The sequence below is a fragment of the Lissotriton helveticus genome, chromosome 11, assembly GCF_964261635.1.
Source record: "Lissotriton helveticus chromosome 11, aLisHel1.1, whole genome shotgun sequence".
NCBI classification, from domain to species: domain Eukaryota; kingdom Metazoa; phylum Chordata; class Amphibia; order Caudata; family Salamandridae; genus Lissotriton; species Lissotriton helveticus.
Genome location: NC_136072.1, coordinates 507,276,888 through 507,296,641, shown reverse-complemented (window position 1 = coordinate 507,296,641; position 19,754 = coordinate 507,276,888). Strand labels below are relative to the sequence as shown.

The following is a 19,754-nucleotide window of genomic DNA, read 5'->3' as shown; positions in this document are numbered from 1 at the left end:
GTGAGTAAATATGTTTTAGTATATGTTTGAATAAGTAAGGTGTGTATAACTGTATAGTTGTGAAAATGGAGATGTGATTGATTCTTTGCATGACTGACTAGGTGTGTAAGTAACTCCATGGATGAGTGACAGTCTGTGAGTGTCTGTTTACACTGAGTGTATCTAAGGTTATAATAGAGTCTGAAGAGGTTCATCATATTATCACATGAATGATGTCATCAGTGATGTGATCAGTAATGTCAAATGAGATGTCATCAGTGATGTCATCAGTGATGTCATTTGAGATGTCATCAGTGATGTCATCAGTGATGTCATTTGAGATGTCATCAGTGATGTCATCAGTGATGTCACTGACCATGTCATGAATGATGTAATATGTGACATGATCAGCAGTGGATTGCGGGTGCGCGATATATAGTTAGTACAACTAACTATATATGGAATTTCATTGGTTTTGTGTGAGTAAAATAAGGTTTTTTAAATGCTAATTCCTAACTATATATGGTGTATAACCTATGGTTTTTTCAGTGAATATATATATATATATATATATATATTCTTTCATGCCAAACTTCGATCAAAGAAGGCGCTGACTCCGTGAATCTGAATCCAAACTTTATTCCTTAGCTCAGTTGCTGCTTATATATATATAAAACATTTCTATGGCAAAATGAAACCCCTCATTTTGTTCCTTTTCAAATTAAATGTATTAAGTGTTACCACTTTATTCCAATCAAGATGACTTCAGGTGTGCCATACTTTTGTCATAAGTAAGACTGTTAGCGTTCTAGTTGTTCTTTAGAACACTCTGGGACATTCTGTCATTGGGCTATAGTTGGGCTACATCTGACTGAAATTTGGGCTACATTTGTTTTTTTTTGTCTCTGGTGGCCATCTTTGGGCTACATTGGGCTACATTGGGCTACATTGGGCTACATTTGGGCTCTAACATATATATAGCCCAATGTAGCCCAATATATATTTTTCAAAGTTAACTTTCGTAAAAACCACTGGAGCATATATCTTGAGACATAGCAAAGGCACATCGGGCTACCAGTCCCTACAATTTTGCTAAGTTTTGTGGAAATCCATTCAGCCGTTCGAGCTAAAAGTGAGTCCAACCGCCCTATGGAAAACTCAATGTTAAAAACACGTTTTGGGACCCCCCTTTTTTCTCGGCCCCCGCTAGACGAAACCCCCCCAAACTTTCAGGGGACGCTCAGAAACAAAATGTGCCATTTTCCTGAAAATTTCAGCCAATTCCGTCCATCAACGCCAAAGTTATTCAACATAGACTTTTCAGAAATCCCTATTCAAAAAAATCCTAACTATATATACCTACTGGCGACTGCCAGTAGGTAATATATATATATATATATATATTTATATATATATATATATATATATATATATATATATATATATATATATATATATATATATATATATATATATATATATATATATATATATATATATATATATATATCCATGGCAGTTGTAACCCATTGTGGTACCGGCGCTCTCGTATTAGCGTGGTGCGTTTTTTGCAGCTGGGTCTGCCGTTTTGTATTAATCCTGGTTCTAAAGGGAAAATAAAACGCAATCACTCGTTTTGTATTGAAATTATGGCGGTTTTAATGCAACCTTAGCTCCAACGCGTTTCGCCATTCACAAAGCTTGCTCACGGGATGTTGAGTCCTTCTTTTATCACCATAACACAGGTGGTTTCCTGTGTTACCTCCAAGTGCATGTTGGTTAATGTAGTTTTTACCACACTATATTCACCAAACAGTTCGGAAAACGTATGTGATTATTAAAAAACAAAAGAAAGAGAGTGCACTGTTTTGAATTGCAGTCATTTCATGTTATCTTTGGTGAGTGTCATAGTTTGAATCTCTCTGTGATGTCATCAGTGATGTCATTTGAGATGTCATCAGTGATGTCACTGACCATGTCATGAATGATGTAATATGTGACATCATCAGCAGTGGATTGCGGGTGCGCGAAATATAGTTAGTACAACTATCTATATAGGATCAATTTCGATGGTTTTATATGAGTGAAATGTCCAGCTAACTATAACACCCCTATAGTTTTTTGAGTGAATTTCAAAGGTTTTTTAAATGCTAATTCCTAACTATATAAGGCCTGAAACCTATGGTTTTTTCAGTGAATTTGCAAGGTTTTTTAAATGTGAATTCCTAACTATATAAGGCCTGAACCCTATGGTTTTTTCAGTGAATTTCAAAGGTTTTTTAAATGCTAATTCCTAACTATATAAGGCCTGAAACCTATGTTTTTTTCAGTGAATTTCAAAGGTTTTTTAAATGCTAATTCCTAACTATATAAGACCTGAAAGCCCACCAGGAATCTCCAGTATGCGCCAGGGGACTGCATTGCAGAGAGGTGTAATGAAGCCACGACCCTTTTTACACCTCTCTGCAACGCAGCCCCAGTGCATGTTTGAAGAGGAGGAACTAATTCCCCTTGCATACTGGGGGCCCCTGCGGGCCAACTAGCCCACCTGGAACCTCCAGTATGCGCCAGGGGGTTGCATTGCAGAGGTGTAATGAGGCTATGCCCCTTGTTACACCTCTCTGCAACGCAGCCCCCTGGCGCGTTTCCAGAAGGGGAACTAATTCCCCTTGCATACTGGGAGTCCTTGGGGGCCAACTAGCCCACCAGCAGCCTCCAGTATGCGCCAGGGGGCTGCATTGCAGAGAGGTGTAATGAGGCCACACCCTTTTTTACACCTCTCTGCAACGCAGCCCCCGTGCATGTTTGAAGAGGGGGAACTAATTCCCCATGCATACTGGGGGTCCCTGGGGGCCAACTAGCCCACCTGGAACGTCCAGTATGCGCCAGGGGGCTGCATTGCACAGAGGTGTAATGAGGCTATGCCCCTTTTTACACCTCTATGCAACGCAGGTCACTGGCGCGTTTGCAGAAGGGGGACTAATTCCTCTTGAATACTGGGGGTCCCTGGGTCATATCTGCCCAAACGCCGATATTCCGAACGATTGAAAATGACTTTTCTTGAGAAACATTTGGATTTGGATTATCATGTCCTATACTTTGGAATTTTTGAAAGACTGACTTTGAGGATGCTATAAATTACTCAAGTCTGCCCGAATTGTGTGGGTAAAATTGATACCTAGTCACTTTGAATAAGAATGTACTTACGTCTCGTCTAACATTTGGAAGAAATACCTAGTTATATGACAACAGGATACCGACATAACTTGAAGGAAATAAGAATGCCCTGAAGAAGTTCTGTTGTACAGAACGAAACGCGTTGGCTGGCTGTGGTACTTAAACTTAAGAAAAATAAAAGCATTTGAATATACACCAAGATTCAGCGCTTCAATAAGGACTCTAAGTGATATGATTTGATTGGACTTATTGTGCAAGTGGTGCTGTGCCAAACTTTGGAATATTCTCCACTACTCTCTACCACTTACTCTCTACTACTCCACTACTCTCTCATACTCACTCTTTACTACTCATTCTCTACTACTCTACTACTCTCTACTACTATCTCTACTACTCACTCCCTACTACTCACTATCTACTACTCTCTACTACTCACTCTCTACTACTCTCTACTCTCTACTACTCACTCTCTACTACTCTCTCTCTACTACTTACTCTTTACTACTCACTCTCTACTACTCACTCGCTATATCTCATTCTCTACTACTCTCTACTACTCACTCTCTACTACTCTCTCTCTACTACTCTCTACTACTCACTCTCTACTACTCTACAACTCACTCTCTACTACTCTCTACTACTCACTCTCTACTACTCTCTCTCTACTACTCTCTACTACTCACTATACTACTCACTCTCTACTACTCTCTACTATTCTCTCTCTCTGCTACTCACTCTCTACTACTCTCTACTACTCACTCTCTACTACTCACTCTCTACTACTCTCTACTACTCACTCTTTACTACTCGCTACTACTCACTCTCTACTGCTCTCTACTACTCACTCTACTACTTACTCTCTACTACTCTATACTACTCACTCTCTACTACTCACTATACTATTCACTCTACTACTCTCTACTACTCACTCTCTGCTTCTCTCTCTACTGCTCTCTACTACTCTCTACTACTCACTCTCTACTCTCTATTACTCACTCTCTAATCTCTACCTCTCTACCTCTCTCTACTTCTCTCTCTACTAGACTCTACCTCTCTACCTCTACCTCTCTACCTCTACCTCTGTACCTCTACACCTCTACCTCTCTACCTCTCTCTACACGCACACATATACACATATATATATATGCATATATATGCATATGCATTAATATATATGTATGTGTATATATATATATATATATACACATACATATATAAACATATATAATCTGCATATCTATATAAATACAAATATAAATGCATGCATACATATACATATATGCATACATATGCATGTTATTTACATGAAAGTTTTAAAAACACTAATAAAAGCAAAGCTAAAAAGCCACCTCATTACAAACAGAATGGCTTTAACTTAAACGAGGGCGAGATCTATTGCATTTTCAATGCTTGTTTACTTTGGTTCCATCAAGAAAGCATTCAGATGTGTCACACATTTGCCATCAATTCTGAATGTTAGCACTCTAGTTGCTCATTAGATCACTGTAGTAAAGCTACTGCTCACCAGGGAAGTCTGCTGCTGGTATTCAATTGCATGTTTCAGTCTGCATGTCAGAATGTTTTTAATGAAATAGAAGAGGATTTGAGAAGTCACTCAAAATGTGCCCTAATTTTTCTTTCTGAAGCACTAATCATACTTTCTATGGCAAAATGAACCCCCTCATTTTGTTCCTTTTTAAATTAAATGTTTTCAGACTTACCACTTCATTCCAATCAAGATGACTTCAGGAGTGCCATACTTTTGTCATAAGTAAGACTGTTAGCGCTCTAGTTGTTCTTTAACCACTTGGCTGCTAAGGCACATGATGCACTTCCATTGACTTTCCATTGAAATCAATGGAAACTCCATGACGAGTTACCCTTGTCATTAGCACTGAAGGGGTAAAAACACTCTGGGACATTCTGTCATTGGGCTATACTTGGGCTACATTTGGGTGATATTTGGGCTACATTTGGGCTCTTTTGTCTCTGGTGGCCATCTTGGGAGACTGCATGTCAGAATGTTTTAATAAAATAGAAGAGGATTTTAGAAGTCACTCAAAATGTGCCCTAATTTTTCTTTCTGAAGCACTAATCATACTTTCTATGGCAAAATGAACCCCCTCATTTTGTTCCTTTTTAAATTAAATGTTTTAAGAGTTACCACTTTATTCCAATCTAGATGGCTTCAGGTGTGCCATACCTTTGTATTAAGTAGGACTGTTAGCGCTCTAGTTCTTCTTTAGAACACTCTGGGACATTCTGTCATTGGGCTATAATTGGGCTACATCTGGGTGATATTTGGGCTACATTTGGGCTCTTTTGTCTCTGGTGGCCATCTTGGGAGACTGCATGTCAGAATATTTTAATGAAATAGAAGAGGATTTGAGAAGTCACTCAAAATGTGCCCTAATTTTTCTTTCTGCAGCACTAATCATACTTTCTATGGCAAAATGAACCCCCTCATGTTGTTCTTTTTTAAATTAAATGTTTTCAGACTTACCACTTCATTCTAATCAAGATGGCTTCTGGTGTGCCATACTTTTGTCATAAGTAAGACTGTTAGCGCTCTAGTCGTTCTTTAGAATACTCTGGGACATTCTGTCATTGGGCTATACTTGGGTTACATCTGGGTGATATTTGGGCAACATTTGGGCTGTTTTGTCTCTGGTGGCCATCTTGGGAGACTGCATGTCAGAATTGTTTTTAATGAAATAGAAGAGGATTTGAGAAGTCACTCAAAATGTGCCCTAATTTTTCTTTCTGAAGCACTAATCATACTTTCTATGGCAAAATGAACCCCCTCATTTTGTTCCTTTTTAAATTAAATGTTTTCAGACTTACCACTTCATTCCAATCAAGATGGCTTCTGGTGTGCCATACTTTTGTCATAAGTAAGACTGTTAGCGCTCTAGTTGTTCTTTAGAACACTCTGGGACATTCTGTCATTGGGCTATACTTGGGCTACATCTGGGTGATATTTGGGCTACATTTGGGCTCTTTTGTCTCTGGTGGCCATCTTGGGAGACTGCATGTCAGAATTTTTTAATGAAATAGAAGAGGATTTGAAAAGTCACTCAAAATGTGCCCTAATTTTTCTTTCTGCAGCACTAATCATACTTTCTATGGCAAAATATACCCCCTCATTTTGTTCCTTTATAAAATTAAATGTTTTAAGAGTTACCACTTCATTCCAATCAAGATGGCTTCAGGTGTGCCATGCCTTTGTAATAAGTAGGACTGTTAGCACTCTAGTTGTTCTTTAGAACACTCTAGGAGGCTGCAGTAGAACACAAAGGAATCAACTGACAGTCTCTGTCCTTGTTGGATGTACATGTTTTACTGAGAATGTCAGACTTCATTCTCACATGACTGAGAAGGATAATGTGAATTTACAGAAAATATGCTTTCAGTTAAGCTTATAGATCCCCTTCCAAACCACTGTAGGAAAAGCATGAGATAATAGTTTTCTTTCAAACATGATTCATGATATCCAAGCAGAAGGCTTTTTCACATGGTAAAATCACCTTAGAACACACCACAATTCCTAAAATGAGTATGGTACCATCAACAAATGATTTATAATGTAACTATTAACTACAATGCTTTTTAATAAGGTGCTATCATGTATATTGGTCCCAAGATGGCTGCCAACACTTCTTGGATAAAGTGCTGACAAGCCAATCAGATGTCACGATGGGATGTGTGGTTAGGCTCCGCCCAGATATATATGTGCTTTTGAAGTTAATTTTCATAAAAACCACTGGAGCAATTTTCACCAAATATAGAAAAGGCACTTCTGCGTACTAGTCCCTACAATTTTGCAATGTTTGGTGTAATTCCATTCAGCGGTTCGGGCTGTAGCCGTGTCTATTCGTCCAATGGAAATTAACATGGGGAACATGTTTTGGGACCCCCTTTTTTCTCGGCCCCCGCATAACGAATCCCCCCGAAACTTCCAGGGAAGGAGCGGAGCTGGCCTAAATTATGGAAAATTGCACGCAAATTCCTCAACCAACGCCTAAGTTATTCCCAATAGAATGTTGCGGATTTCCTATAGAAACTAGGTCCTAACCATATATACCTACTGGCTATCGCCAGTAGGTCATATATATATATATATCTTATGTTAAAGGAGTGGGCGATGAGCAACCTAGCTGCTTCGATGAACCTTGTACATATCTTAATTAAGTTTGCAGCCATTGACAGGGAAGAGGTTCTAAAAGAAATAGCGAGACTGGACATGGACATCGCCAAAATTGGAGTCACGGATGGGGTAAAAAAATTAAAAGAAGCCATGGAGGAACGTCTTAAAAAGCACGAGGACAAGATTAATAGTCGGAAAGTGCATAAGTTTGCTAGAGACCAAGCAGACTATGAGCAAGGTCAAATTTTTACTTTTGCTCGGAAATTCAGCGCAGCCAAGAGACAACAATATAGCACCAAAGGAACAAGCACCACCAATTCTGTAAATACTATGGCGACTCCGAACACCAATGGAGATGAACTCCCCAGTGTTGACACTATCTCTTTAACAAGTGGCTCAAGTTTAACTTCGGAGAAGATTTAACAGAAGCAGCAGCCCCTATTCTAAATATGGAGGAGGAATTGGATTTTTTAGTGAAAGAAAGACTGGACACACTCAGGCCACGCCTAAAGAATCCAATACAACCCACTGCAACAAAAGAAGACGGGAGAGGAGACGCAAACGCAACCAAAAATCAGGAGCAAAAAAAGAAAAAAACGCAAGCTAATTGGCAGCAGAAAAAGTAAGTGATAATTCTGTAGTTAATCTATCAGATGTCACACTGACGCTGGCAGAACAACAACTGTTGTCGTTAGGACTGAACTACTGCCCTAAGCAGCCGTTTAAATATGCCGCCACTAGAATAGACGTTTTCCGTTTCATTCGCAAATTAAAATTAAAAAAGTTTTTTGCAGTTCAAAAGCTTAAAGGTAGCCAGGAAATGGAAAGCGACAGGACAGGCGACATGGCAGGGGCAGTGGGGGGTAACATTGGAACTTCTGCAGGGGATGTCCCACTTCTTCTGACATTTTATGATTTACAAGATGCCACAGCTTCTCAACCTTGTGGCCCTGATATCAATATGAGTACGCAAGCACGTTTAGGAAAAATTGACAAAGTGCAAAAAGGTGCGGGATTGTCCCCTTTTAAAAGTAGATCTAATTTTGTACCTCTAGCAGTGAAGGATGCTGTGGACACTTTCCACGACTGTGTCACCAATGAAATAAAACATCTACACAGATTGACCACAAGAAAAAGAACAAAATATGAGAAACAACAAAGAGACTATGATGGCCTTATGAAGAAAGTAAGTAGCAATATTAATATTGTTATCAAAACATCGGACAAGGGGGGCAATATTGTTTTGTGGCCTACTAAGGACTACAATTCTGAAGCTTACCGCCAACTAAATGACCCAAATTGTTATGAGAAAACGACACATAGGGATTACGACAAGGCAAAAGATACCCTCTTGAAACTGTTAAATAAATGGCGCAGGGAGGGGTTGATTTCCTTAGAGGAACACAAATTTATGCATAATGCCTTTCCTGTACTCCCTGTATTTTATCTCATACCTAAGATCCATAAATGTATACAGCCTACCCCGGGGAGACCCAATATCTCCGCTATCAAGAGTGCAGGCGAGCAGGTAGGGAGATATATTGACTTTTTCCTACAAGATTTAGTGAAGGCGTTGTCTAGCTACGTAAAAGACACAGGAGACTTCCTAGTGAAACTAAAAGATATGGGGTGGAAGAAGGACATTTGGCTGATTTCTATGGATGTAGAATCCTTGTATACAAGCATAGCCCACAGCGCTGGTTTAAAAGCTACTGAACATTTTTTGAATAAACGTCCAGCTGAATATTTTCAACACAACAAGGTTAACCTCAGCTTGATAGACTGGTGTCTCCATAACGATTACTTTTTGTATGGCAAGGATATATGGAGACAAGTGAGGGGAGTAACCATGGGTTCCTGTTTCTCCCCCAGCTATGCGTGTTTACACGTTGGCTGGTGGGAGGAACAGGTCCTGAATAGGCAACTCTTTTCCTGGGTTAACAGCAAAATCGTAAAATATCTACGCTACATAGATGATGTTTTCATCGTGTAGCAGGGGGATGAAGAAGAAGCGGCTGATTTCGTCCAGGAAATCAACAATGATTTAAATTTACACTTTACTTTTAAAATGAGTCAAAGTGAAATTGATTTCCTGGACGTAACAGTATTTATCAAGAATGACGCAATAGAGACTACCCTATTCAGAAAGTCCACTGCCGGAAACACAACCTTGCATGCGACTAGCCTGCATCCCAGACACACAATTGCTAGCATACCCCTGGGGGAAACCCTACGCTTAAAACGGATATGCATTCCCCCGATCGAGTTTGACCGATGTCTAGGGCAGATGAATATCAGGCTGAAGGCCCGAGGGTACTCGGAAAAGGTCTTGAAACAAGCTTTCAAGAAGGCATAAATGCGTTCTAGAGAAAGCTTATTGGTTTATCATGCTTCTGACAATGAGAGTGGGGACAATATAGAGTCAACTACGGTTGGCGAAGATTGCCCCCGATTGATTACAGCATTTTGTAATGAAGACAAAAAAATCTGAAGTATAGTCAAAAGAAATTGGCCTATCCTCTTAACAGATCCTGTTTTGGAGGCATTACTTCCTGACAGTCCCTTGATCACCTTCAGTAGGGCTAAGAACATGGGGTTGGTGCTAGATGTGAGCAGCCCGGAGCTAAGACAAAAAACTCCCTGGCTAAAGCCAGCCACAGGTTTCAGAAAATGCACATCCTGCAGGGCGTGCAAATTTGGAATGAATAAAACTCACTTTCAAACTGCTTTTGGGAATCACCTGGTTCCCATCTCCGGTAGTTTTAACTGCAAAACGGAATTTGAGGTATATGTCCTGACGTGCACTTGTGGCCTTAATTATATTGGCAGCACCAAACTACAAGTGCACGTCAGGATTCTGCAACACCTGAGAGCTATCTTGCATAGCGATCCGGCCTACCCGGTGGCACGACACTTTAAGGCCAAACATAATAAAGACTTGAATTGTCTGACATATTATGTGGTAGGTGCCATCCCCAAACTACGAAGGAGGGGGGGACAGAGAGCAGTTACTTAGACAACTGGAGACTAACATGATATTACAGTTTGATAGTAAATGGCCCAATGGGCTGAATAATTCCGAAGATATGTACACCCGCTTATAAAGTAGCAGGTGCTGTTTATCTTTTCAGCCTTTTTGTGTAGTTGTCCATCTATTTTCTAACCAGACTATCCACTATAGATGAAATTAGCTCTGAGATAAGGCAGTCAGGTTCCCTGAGGCCTATCTATTAGGAAATTCATGATGTTTGTCTGGTCAAAAGGTGCACTATTGTAAGATCTGGTTGATACTGTACTATAGAGGCAGTCAGGTTCCCTGTTGCCTCTATTCTTGTTTCTTTTTGTATATAAGTTTCTCCTGTATATATTGTACATTTCCTGCCTCCATATATGCCCACAGGGTTTATGTGGTGCTCACTTTTTTTACACTAGATGATATGGGTGGTTTTTAACATTTGTAAGAATTTTATGTTTTACAATGAAATTTTGGTATAACTCCTAGGTTTTATTGTAATTACATATTTATACATAATAGTTTTTAACCACTCGGGTACATCTTTGCTGTAGCACTTTTTTCCATTAGAAATTTTGCACTAATTGGGATAGCCATATTTGCACAGAATCAAGTTTGTTGTTACTTCTAAAAATTTTACTAGGTATTTTAATTTGCCCTATTTATATTCCTTTTTTTTTTTGCTTCTTTCACCTGAGAGTATTTTTGTCCCTTAAGCTAAAATCAGTGTTACTAGCTTTTCTATATTACTGAATAAATTGTTTTATGATGTATTGCAGGAAGAAGGGAAACTAAGGACTCATCCTGGAAGATTCAGATATCCTGTTTTACGGAACCATCATGCATTTATGCTGCTATTGTAATTATTTCTAAGTAAATCAGTGCATCTTTTTCTAGCATTTTATTTTTCTGTTTACATGAGGAAATTGTTGTCCTATTACAGAAAAAAATGTTATGTTAAATACCTGCCAAATGTAGAGTTTAGTTATAGTATTTCTTCTATATTTTTGGCCAGGTAATGGCTGTAACCTTGTGCACTAGGGGGCGTGGTGTTTTATCACTAGCATTTAAAAAAGAAAAAAATCCTGTAACAACTTAGCATGTGACCAAAGGCCCACGGGCCCGAAACGCGTCGTGCTGTTGTTGCCTCACCTGCACATTAAAATTTAACTCGAAGCCCGATCCTGTGGTCCGTCTCTCCCTTCTTGCTTCGCCGATCGTGGGAGATTGGAAGTGGCGTTTGTGGAGTTGCTGTTGTGTAATATATATATATATATATATATATATATATATATATATATATATATATATATATATATATATATATATATATATATATATATATATATGAAAAAAACACAGAAAGATCCTGCAAGATACCTCGGCCCAAGGCAGGTGGTGCGAAATGCCAGCAGAGCCAGCTGGCGTTATGTGTCACACAGAATCCTAAATAGTACGCTCACTCAGGAATGACCAATTGAAGAATTTATTCAGTACAGGTAACACCTTTCGACAGACTTGCTGTCTTGATCACACAGTGAGAAAAAAAGTTAAAGTTCATTTGCATAGCCTTATGTGAAACGTGGAAAGCAAACTCATTCATATGCAACAGTAATAATCACAAGTTGAACATGGCGGCCATTTTGGATCGATAAATATACCAAAACATAATCAGAAATTGTACAGTTGATTGTGAATAATCAGACACAAAAAATTCATTGATGCATAATAAAGCTAATGCTATGAATACCAGAACACAAAGGATATCATATATCCAAATTGATGTATATGCGGGACCTACCTATATACGTGCCGGAAGGTGCATAATGCTGTGTGGTCACTCTAAGAGTCATATTGAAGGGACAAGGCTAATCAATATCATGCATACATGATTTCACCTTAGTGGCGAGAAAGGCTGAAAAGAAGCATGGGGTCCCCGGTAACGCCAGGTAACTGAATTAATGAAGGCTCGAGTGCACATAACTTTAAATAACCAAGTGGGAAAAGGCAGAATATGGCCACTCTACAAAGGGTTACACTTATTGTGTAAGGATATATACGCTATACTGGCTAGCGAGCCAAGTTGCCGAGTAGAGCAATGTGAGGTTTGCTTATGCATCACAACAAAGCGCAAGCGTGGGAATTACTATTACCAAAGGGCTGTCCCTCAGTTCTAACAGGGTTGCAAGATGTGGGAGCTGGGTGTACCTACCATCCTGATAGCAGTATCTAATGTAAGTCTGTAGGAGTAACCGCAGTGGTGTGTAAAGAACACCTTTGGAGATCACTGTAGTGGTGTGTCGCATTCTAGGAAGCTTGCCAAAAGGAGGGTCATAGCACCTTGCACATAAAAACCGGCAGACCAAAAAATTATACATTTGGCCTGGTGATGTATGATAGCTGTGACAATGTAAGAATGATAAACCTAAAACAAATGGCCTAAGTTGTTAAGAAACACAAGGCAATATGTATGAGGAAACTTAATTCAAAATAGAGAAGCAAGAGATCAAGTAAAAGTCTTATCTCAGTGAAGAGAGTCCAGAAGCAGGGAAGAAAGGGGTAGGGAGCCCGTGTAAGTTGTGTCTTCCCAAGGCTGTGAGTCCCTTCCTTTCCTCCTGTGAGAAATAGTAAGAAATATATAGGTGAAAATATTATAGTAAAAACAAAAGTAGTACAGATATGACACATCATGGAGATGGTAGAAGAGAATAAACAGAATATAACTACACAATTATTCATGTAAATGAGTGCAAAGTTCCTTGTCTAGGTTGTGTCCCCCAGGATATTTTTTCTCGAGCTCTAGAATCAATTTAGATTTGCGTTTGCGTTTGCGTTTGCGAAGCTTCAGGAACTCTATTGCCTCCTCTGGGGCCTCTATGTACCTGTTCAATGATGAAGAAACTTAAGAGAGAGCTGTTGGAGAGATGGTACTCCTGAAAATGTCTCGCCACCGGGTAATGTATATCCCTGTTATTTATGGCAGGCCTATGCTCAAGTACCCTCTTTTTCGCCATGAAAGTGGTACTGCCTGTGTATTTTAACTGCAAAATGGCCAAAGTTCTCCACCACTCTAGGCACAGCACCACAGCTTTGGATTGGTAAAATACCATCCACGCCAACCTGAAATGAACAAAAGCAACCCCGACATGTGCCTCGCTCTCACCAGAGCTCCTCAGAGAGGCATAGTCCCTTCCAGACACAAGGGAGCACCCAGCACTAGTCAAAACAATGCCCTTTCAGGCACAGAGTGACACACAAATTATGCAAAACAAGAAGCTGAGAACGCTGGGTAATTCTCAAGTTTAGCTGAAAAGCAGCTCCAGTATAGAGCACTCTATATATCTAAATGACTTGAGAATGTAATGCATTTTGGAAACAGTTTGGTTCTTAGGAAAGCCTATTTTAATGGTGTCCTGTTAGGATTTGAGTTTATAGAACAAGACGTCCCCTTTTTTCGGTTAGAAGATTCTTTAGTATCAATCTTTATGATTTGGCATACTATGGTGACAAAAAATTATTTTGGCATAAACTGATATGACATGCAGTATATTGCAGTATTACTCCATAAATGCCCACCTGGGCTCAATTTTTTAAAAGACATTTTCATGTATATTTTAATGTATTAATAGATTGCGCAATGACATGCAATTTAGTGGCCAGAACATGCTTTGACACCATCAAATTATTGTGATAGAATGGATCCGCAAGCTATACATAGAGTTCAGTAAGCTCATTTGGGCTGTAATATGCACAATTGTAAGCCTGATTATGTACTAGATGTTTTGCATTGGATAAGCCCACTTGGGCAGCATGCTTGTTTTATTGCCTCATTGTGCAAATTAATTTACAAAAAGATGTACTGCAAATATCAAGTGACGTGATCTGATGATGGTGTTTATGTCTGTACCAAATGATAAGTATTGTTTCTATATTCATGACGATGCAATGAGTATATATTGATGTATTGCAAGTAAAATGGCATGCATTTCATGTGATCAAGGCCGCGAGTGATGCAGCCACGGCCCGTGGAGGGAGTTTCGGTGGGGCAGAGAGGCGGGGCGGGGGAGGGGCAGGGGGGGTGCTAAAAACCGGAGTATGGATAATTGAAGGTAAGTAAACAATTTAATTAATAAAACATATATAATTCAATATGATTCAAAGCAAAATAGCTCTAAATTTCAAATAAATTGTATCTTAGTAATATATTGAAGCAGGTTTTCCTACAAGCATACATTCCGCTGATAAAAACTTATTATGAGAAAAATAAACATACACTTTTTCATTTATCCATGTTGTAAATGTAAATTCTCATACAGATAGGTAAGAGATCCAAGCGGCATGCCTTTATCAGAATGAAAAACTGTTCAATCTGATTTCCAAAAACAGACCACTTTAAGTTCAGGAAAGACCTGAAAAGACATGTGCTTCCACATAGTTCTTCAAATCTATGAAACCTATGTCAGAAATCAGTGCAATGTATTCATCATTAAGAAACAAAATAACATTATTTGATATCTACTGTTCTTTTGTTCTTACAAAGAAGCTGCTGACCTCCCCTTTTCTACCTTTTGTACCCCATTTCCTTCATTAATTATCATCCAGAAGTGATATGTGAAAGGCATGCAATGTCTTCAAAAAATAAATAAATCCGTTGATTAATGACTGTTTTAACTGCTCTTTTTTACCAGATTCTGTCTTTTGGAGAAGTTTTTTCTAAAGCCTTGGACTCATTTGGAATTTTGTGCTTGGGTGTATACCGCCTATTTGAAGAACCTAACCCATTCTTGAACAGGTAGCCTCACATTTTCCTTTCAATTGACTGTTTCCATAAACAATTAGTCCATCTGTATTATCCTTCATTTTACAGTACTTGATTATTTTGTCATGATTTTTAAATCGTCTTCAAGTGCAAAATGGGCAGGAACCTTTGCTTTCAAGTTACTACATGCTCAATCAGATTAGCAATTTAATAAATGGGTGGTATCAGTTTTTTCTTTTCTTTTAGGACTGTTGCATGACTATTTTTTTATTCAGTTCTCACCTTTCATAGTTTGCAAACAACTTTTAGACCAGCTTTCCAAATAGTTCTCCCGATCCTAATTGCTGTACACTCTAGATCTTCTCTAAAAAATGTTGGCTTTCTGATCATTGTACTACAGGCTGGACTGTATCTGATTTCCAAGCTCATATCAATTAGAAAGTATCTGATAGAACCAGAAAGAAAGCTAACTTGATTTTAATATAATTTAGAATTATATCGGTCCGCGCCATGCAAAAATATGTTGTGGCATGGGATCATTTCTGCATGTGCCCCACTAGTCTTCCATAAATAGACAAATTAACTAGAAAATATATATTATTTGTTTCATCCTCTATGCAGCACCCACAGTGCATTTCTGGATCAACCTGGTGATTTGTTTGCAAGCAGTGCAGTCTATTAAGGGAAAACCAAAGACTTTGAGAAAATACTTACCATCCTTTTCTTGCTCAATACTGGGTTTTTTAGTTGATAATTGTTATTCACTTCCCAACTCCACCCGGCGGTACAACTTTTCTTTATAAAAAGGCTATTATCTAAAACATCAGTAGTATCAATGGTTAGGTGAGGAAGGTTTCTATGAAATGAAATTGGGTATTTATAAGGCGCGCGGATACTCACAGAGAGTGTCCCGGCGCCAATCTCAAAACTGAAACAGAAAGGGCCCCGTCCTGGCACCATAGTGTTATGGTTGGAACAGCCACGTTTTCAGTTGTTTCCTAAAAGACAACAAGTCCTGTGTCAGTCTAAGGTAAAGGGGCAATTCAGTCCACAGATGAGCAGCTTGGACCTGAAATGACTGTTCTCCTATCCTAGATCTTGTGATCTTGGGAATCACCAGAGGGATTGTCTAGAGGATCATAGGAACCATTGAGGCTGATAAGGTTAGATCCTATTTCTCATGTAAACCGCACTCGTATCATGGAAGGCACAAAAAGCAAGCACAGAGGGCCTTATACTGGACCCTCTTTCTCACCGGGAGCCAGTGCAATGCCTTGAGGTGGGGCGACATGAGCGTTCTGGGGTTTACCATAACAATAGCTCTGGCTGCAGCGTTCTGAACAACCTGCAGCTGATTGACCAAATACACTGGTAGCCCCAGATACAAGACATTTACGTAGTCCAACCTAGATGTAATTAAGGCTTGTACTACTATCTTACAGGATTCCACCGGGAGAAGGGGAAGAAAGTTTTTTACCATTCTTATGAAGCCGAAGCAAGTACCAGCAACAGCTTGTGTACAGCTTGAATTTGGGACTTCATCGCTAGACTAGTGTCCAACTTGACTCCCAAGTTTTTAACCATGCTGACTGGGGCCGAAGAAGGGGACATGTCGCAGGGCCACCATAAATTCCTGTCAGCAGAAGAGGGGCAGCCAAAAAAGATGATTTCGGATTTTTCTGGATTACACTTGAGTTGGTTAAGTCGCATCCAAGAAAATACCTCCGTTAAACATTTATTTATCTCCATTCCACGAAAACTTTCATCTTTGTTACAAGTGAACAGGAGTTGAGTGTCGTCGGCTTGGGAAATAATCTTTGCTCCGTGCAATTCTGCCAGACGTGCAAGTGGGGCCATATAAATATGAAAAAGTGTGGGGCTCAAAATAGAGCCCTGCAGGACCACACTTGCATTGGAGGAATGGCAGCTGTAAAGGGCGGGACCAAATTTCCTGCTGCCACTCAGTAAGGAAAGAAGCAAACCAATTGTACACCGTACCCCCAACACCACGCTCCGCTAACCTGCGCAAGAGCCGGTCAAAGGCTGCAAATAAATCCAGCAGTATCAGCACAGCACTGCCCGCTTTGTCCATCTGAGTTTTAATGGTTTCTGAAACCTCCAATAAGGCTGTTTCCATGCTTAGAGTGATTCTAAAGCCAGACTGACTGTCATGAAGCAAATGGTTTTCTTCTATATAATCTGTTAGCACGAAGTTAACGTACTCTCCAGGACCTTTGAAAAGAAGGGCAGCAGGGAAATGGGCCTATAATTTGATGCAACTGCAGGGTCCGCTGTAGGCTTCTTCAGAGGGGGAAGACTTTTGCCCTTTTCCAGCAGTTAGGTACCATTTCCTGTCTAAGCGAAGAGTTAAGAACTGAATTGACTACAGAATTTAAAGGTTCCGCAATGTTCTTCAGGATTTTTGCTGGACAGGGGTCAAAAGGAAAACCCGATTTCAGAGTCACCATGATGTCCAAGGATTTTTGTAAGGAAATAGAGGGTAATTGGGTGAGTGAGTAACTGGCCCCCGAGGGCAGGGCACTCAGCGTCTCATCAGTTTCGGCTGTGCCCTTAAGGGAAAATGACTGTTGAATCAGGTGGATTTTATCATGAAAGAAACTGGCCATCTGATGAATCCAACTGAAGGTGGGAGTAAATGCCTTGCTCAGAGCACTGGCGGATGAGGAATCGTTAACAATTTTAAACATTTCTTTGCTTTTAATAGCAGTCTCTTTTACTTTCAAGGTAAATAATTTTTTCTTTTCAATGCGCACATCGTTAAAATAAGCTTTCAAGGCTTGCTTATAGATGGCTTTGTCCTTAGAGTCAAACTTGGTTCACCACACTCTCTCTAATCATTTGCAGGCACTCCTGCTTTTCCTGAGAGTCTCTGTAAACCATGGCGCAGAGGTGCGGCCAGTTGTGGTTTTACGAGTTGGGGGGTGCGCCAACACCACGTCCTGTTCTTCAAGCCACTTCTCTAGGCAAGGGGCATCGGTTTCTGGGTTTCCACTAAAGGGAATCGGGTGCTTACCCAGAGCTATCTCCAGGCTTTTAGGTGTAACCCGATTAAAGGGTCTGAAGATGCAAGAGCGGAGCTTATCCCTAGTTTGATTATGGGGTAAATACCTAGAGATTTTAAAACTCAAGAGAAAGTGATCCTACCATACCAATGGTTGAGGAGCATCAGTTTCCATACTAACGCTGGACAATAATTGGTCTAACTTATGACCCTTCTCATGGGTGGGAAAATGAATATAAGGGGACATTACAAAAAATGCTAAAGATTCCAACAGATGAATAGCCTTGAAGTCAGAGGGATCATCCATTTCGATATTAAAATCTCCAAACAAAAGGCAGTGCCTATATTTAATGGAAATAGGGTAGATGGCTTGAGTGAGGGACTCAATAAACTTGCCACAATGCCCTGGCGGCCTATAAACCAGGATGCCCACAATAGATTGATGATCCGAGACAGTAAGCATGAAACTGAGGCTTTCAGCATCCACAGTATCAAGCGGAGGAAGAATAGAGCAAGACAGTGAAGTTTTAAAAATTATACCAACTCCACCTCCTCTTCCTGCAGGCCGATCCTTCCATATAATCTGATAGCCGTGTAGGATGGCACCTGCTATCGTAGGGTTTGAGCCGTCATTCAACCAGCTTTCAGAAACAAACATAACATCAGGGTTGGACTCAAGTACTAAGTCGTGCAATTGGGCCTCATGTTTTTTTTATGGAGAGGGTTTTCAGGAGGAGGATTTTCAGAGGGTTATTATCCCATAAGCTCCAGTTCGGAACTGGACCCTTGATAACCATAATTGTGCTTCCGCCCCTCCGTTTGCTGCCCTGTGGGTCAGCTATCCAGTTTCACACATGGCATGAGAGCGGGATCTCAGTCATCCTAGTGATACCTTTATAACAGCAGACTTGCGCTTGATCCCCAATCACACTGGCTAGCCAATGGCAGCTGCACATGAAAATGAGGCAAATTGCCCAAATCACACATTGACTCACAAGCATCAATGGCTTAAAGAAAAGGGGGCAGATTTATGATGCCCTTGCGCCTCCTTGTGCCACAATTGCGTCACTAAATGTGACGCAACGGCGGCGCAAAAATGCGCCCTATTTACAACGTGACGCATCTAAGAGATGCGTCACGTTGGAAAGCCCTGCACCATAAGGAGGCGTTCCTGCGCAGGGGGGGGCGTTCCTGCGCAGGAACGCCTCCTAAAAGTGGCTGAGTGCTATCTATGAGATTTCACTCAGTCACTTTCTACGTCAAATCCTTACGCCTGCTTGAAGCAGGCGTAAGGGTGACGCAGTATGCATTGAATAGGTGGCTCCTGTGCATTGCAGGAGTCATGTCGCACTTGCGACATGTCTCCTGCAATGCGCCGCCCGTACGCCGAGAGATGCGTCACGCATCCTCACTGCCTTGCACCATGGTGCGCCGCATCATAAATGCGGCGCACCATGGGTGGCGGAGCAGTGGCGCACTGTGGCGCATGTTAACTGGCGCATCCCTTGGGATGCGCCAGTTAACATAAATCTGCCCCCATATCTTTGACTCCAAATATGTCTTAGGGCCTCATTATAAGTTTGGCGGTGTGTGAACGGGTGGTTCACCACTGCCCCACTCCACACAGCCCAACCTGAATGCTGCCCACCAGATTACA

At 40.4% G+C, this 19,754-nt stretch overlaps 1 protein-coding gene across 1 annotated transcript in view; it reads left to right on the top strand.

The window, feature by feature from the left end:
• LOC144790830 (potassium channel subfamily U member 1-like) overlaps positions 1-19,754 on the top strand; it is a 264,388-nt gene that overhangs the window by 200,702 nt on the left and 43,932 nt on the right. The window contains exon 3 of the mRNA XM_078665502.1: positions 15,005-15,108. Within this exon, the coding sequence (XP_078521628.1) occupies positions 15,005-15,108 (104 nt within the window). The remainder of the gene's footprint in view (positions 1-15,004; positions 15,109-19,754) is intronic.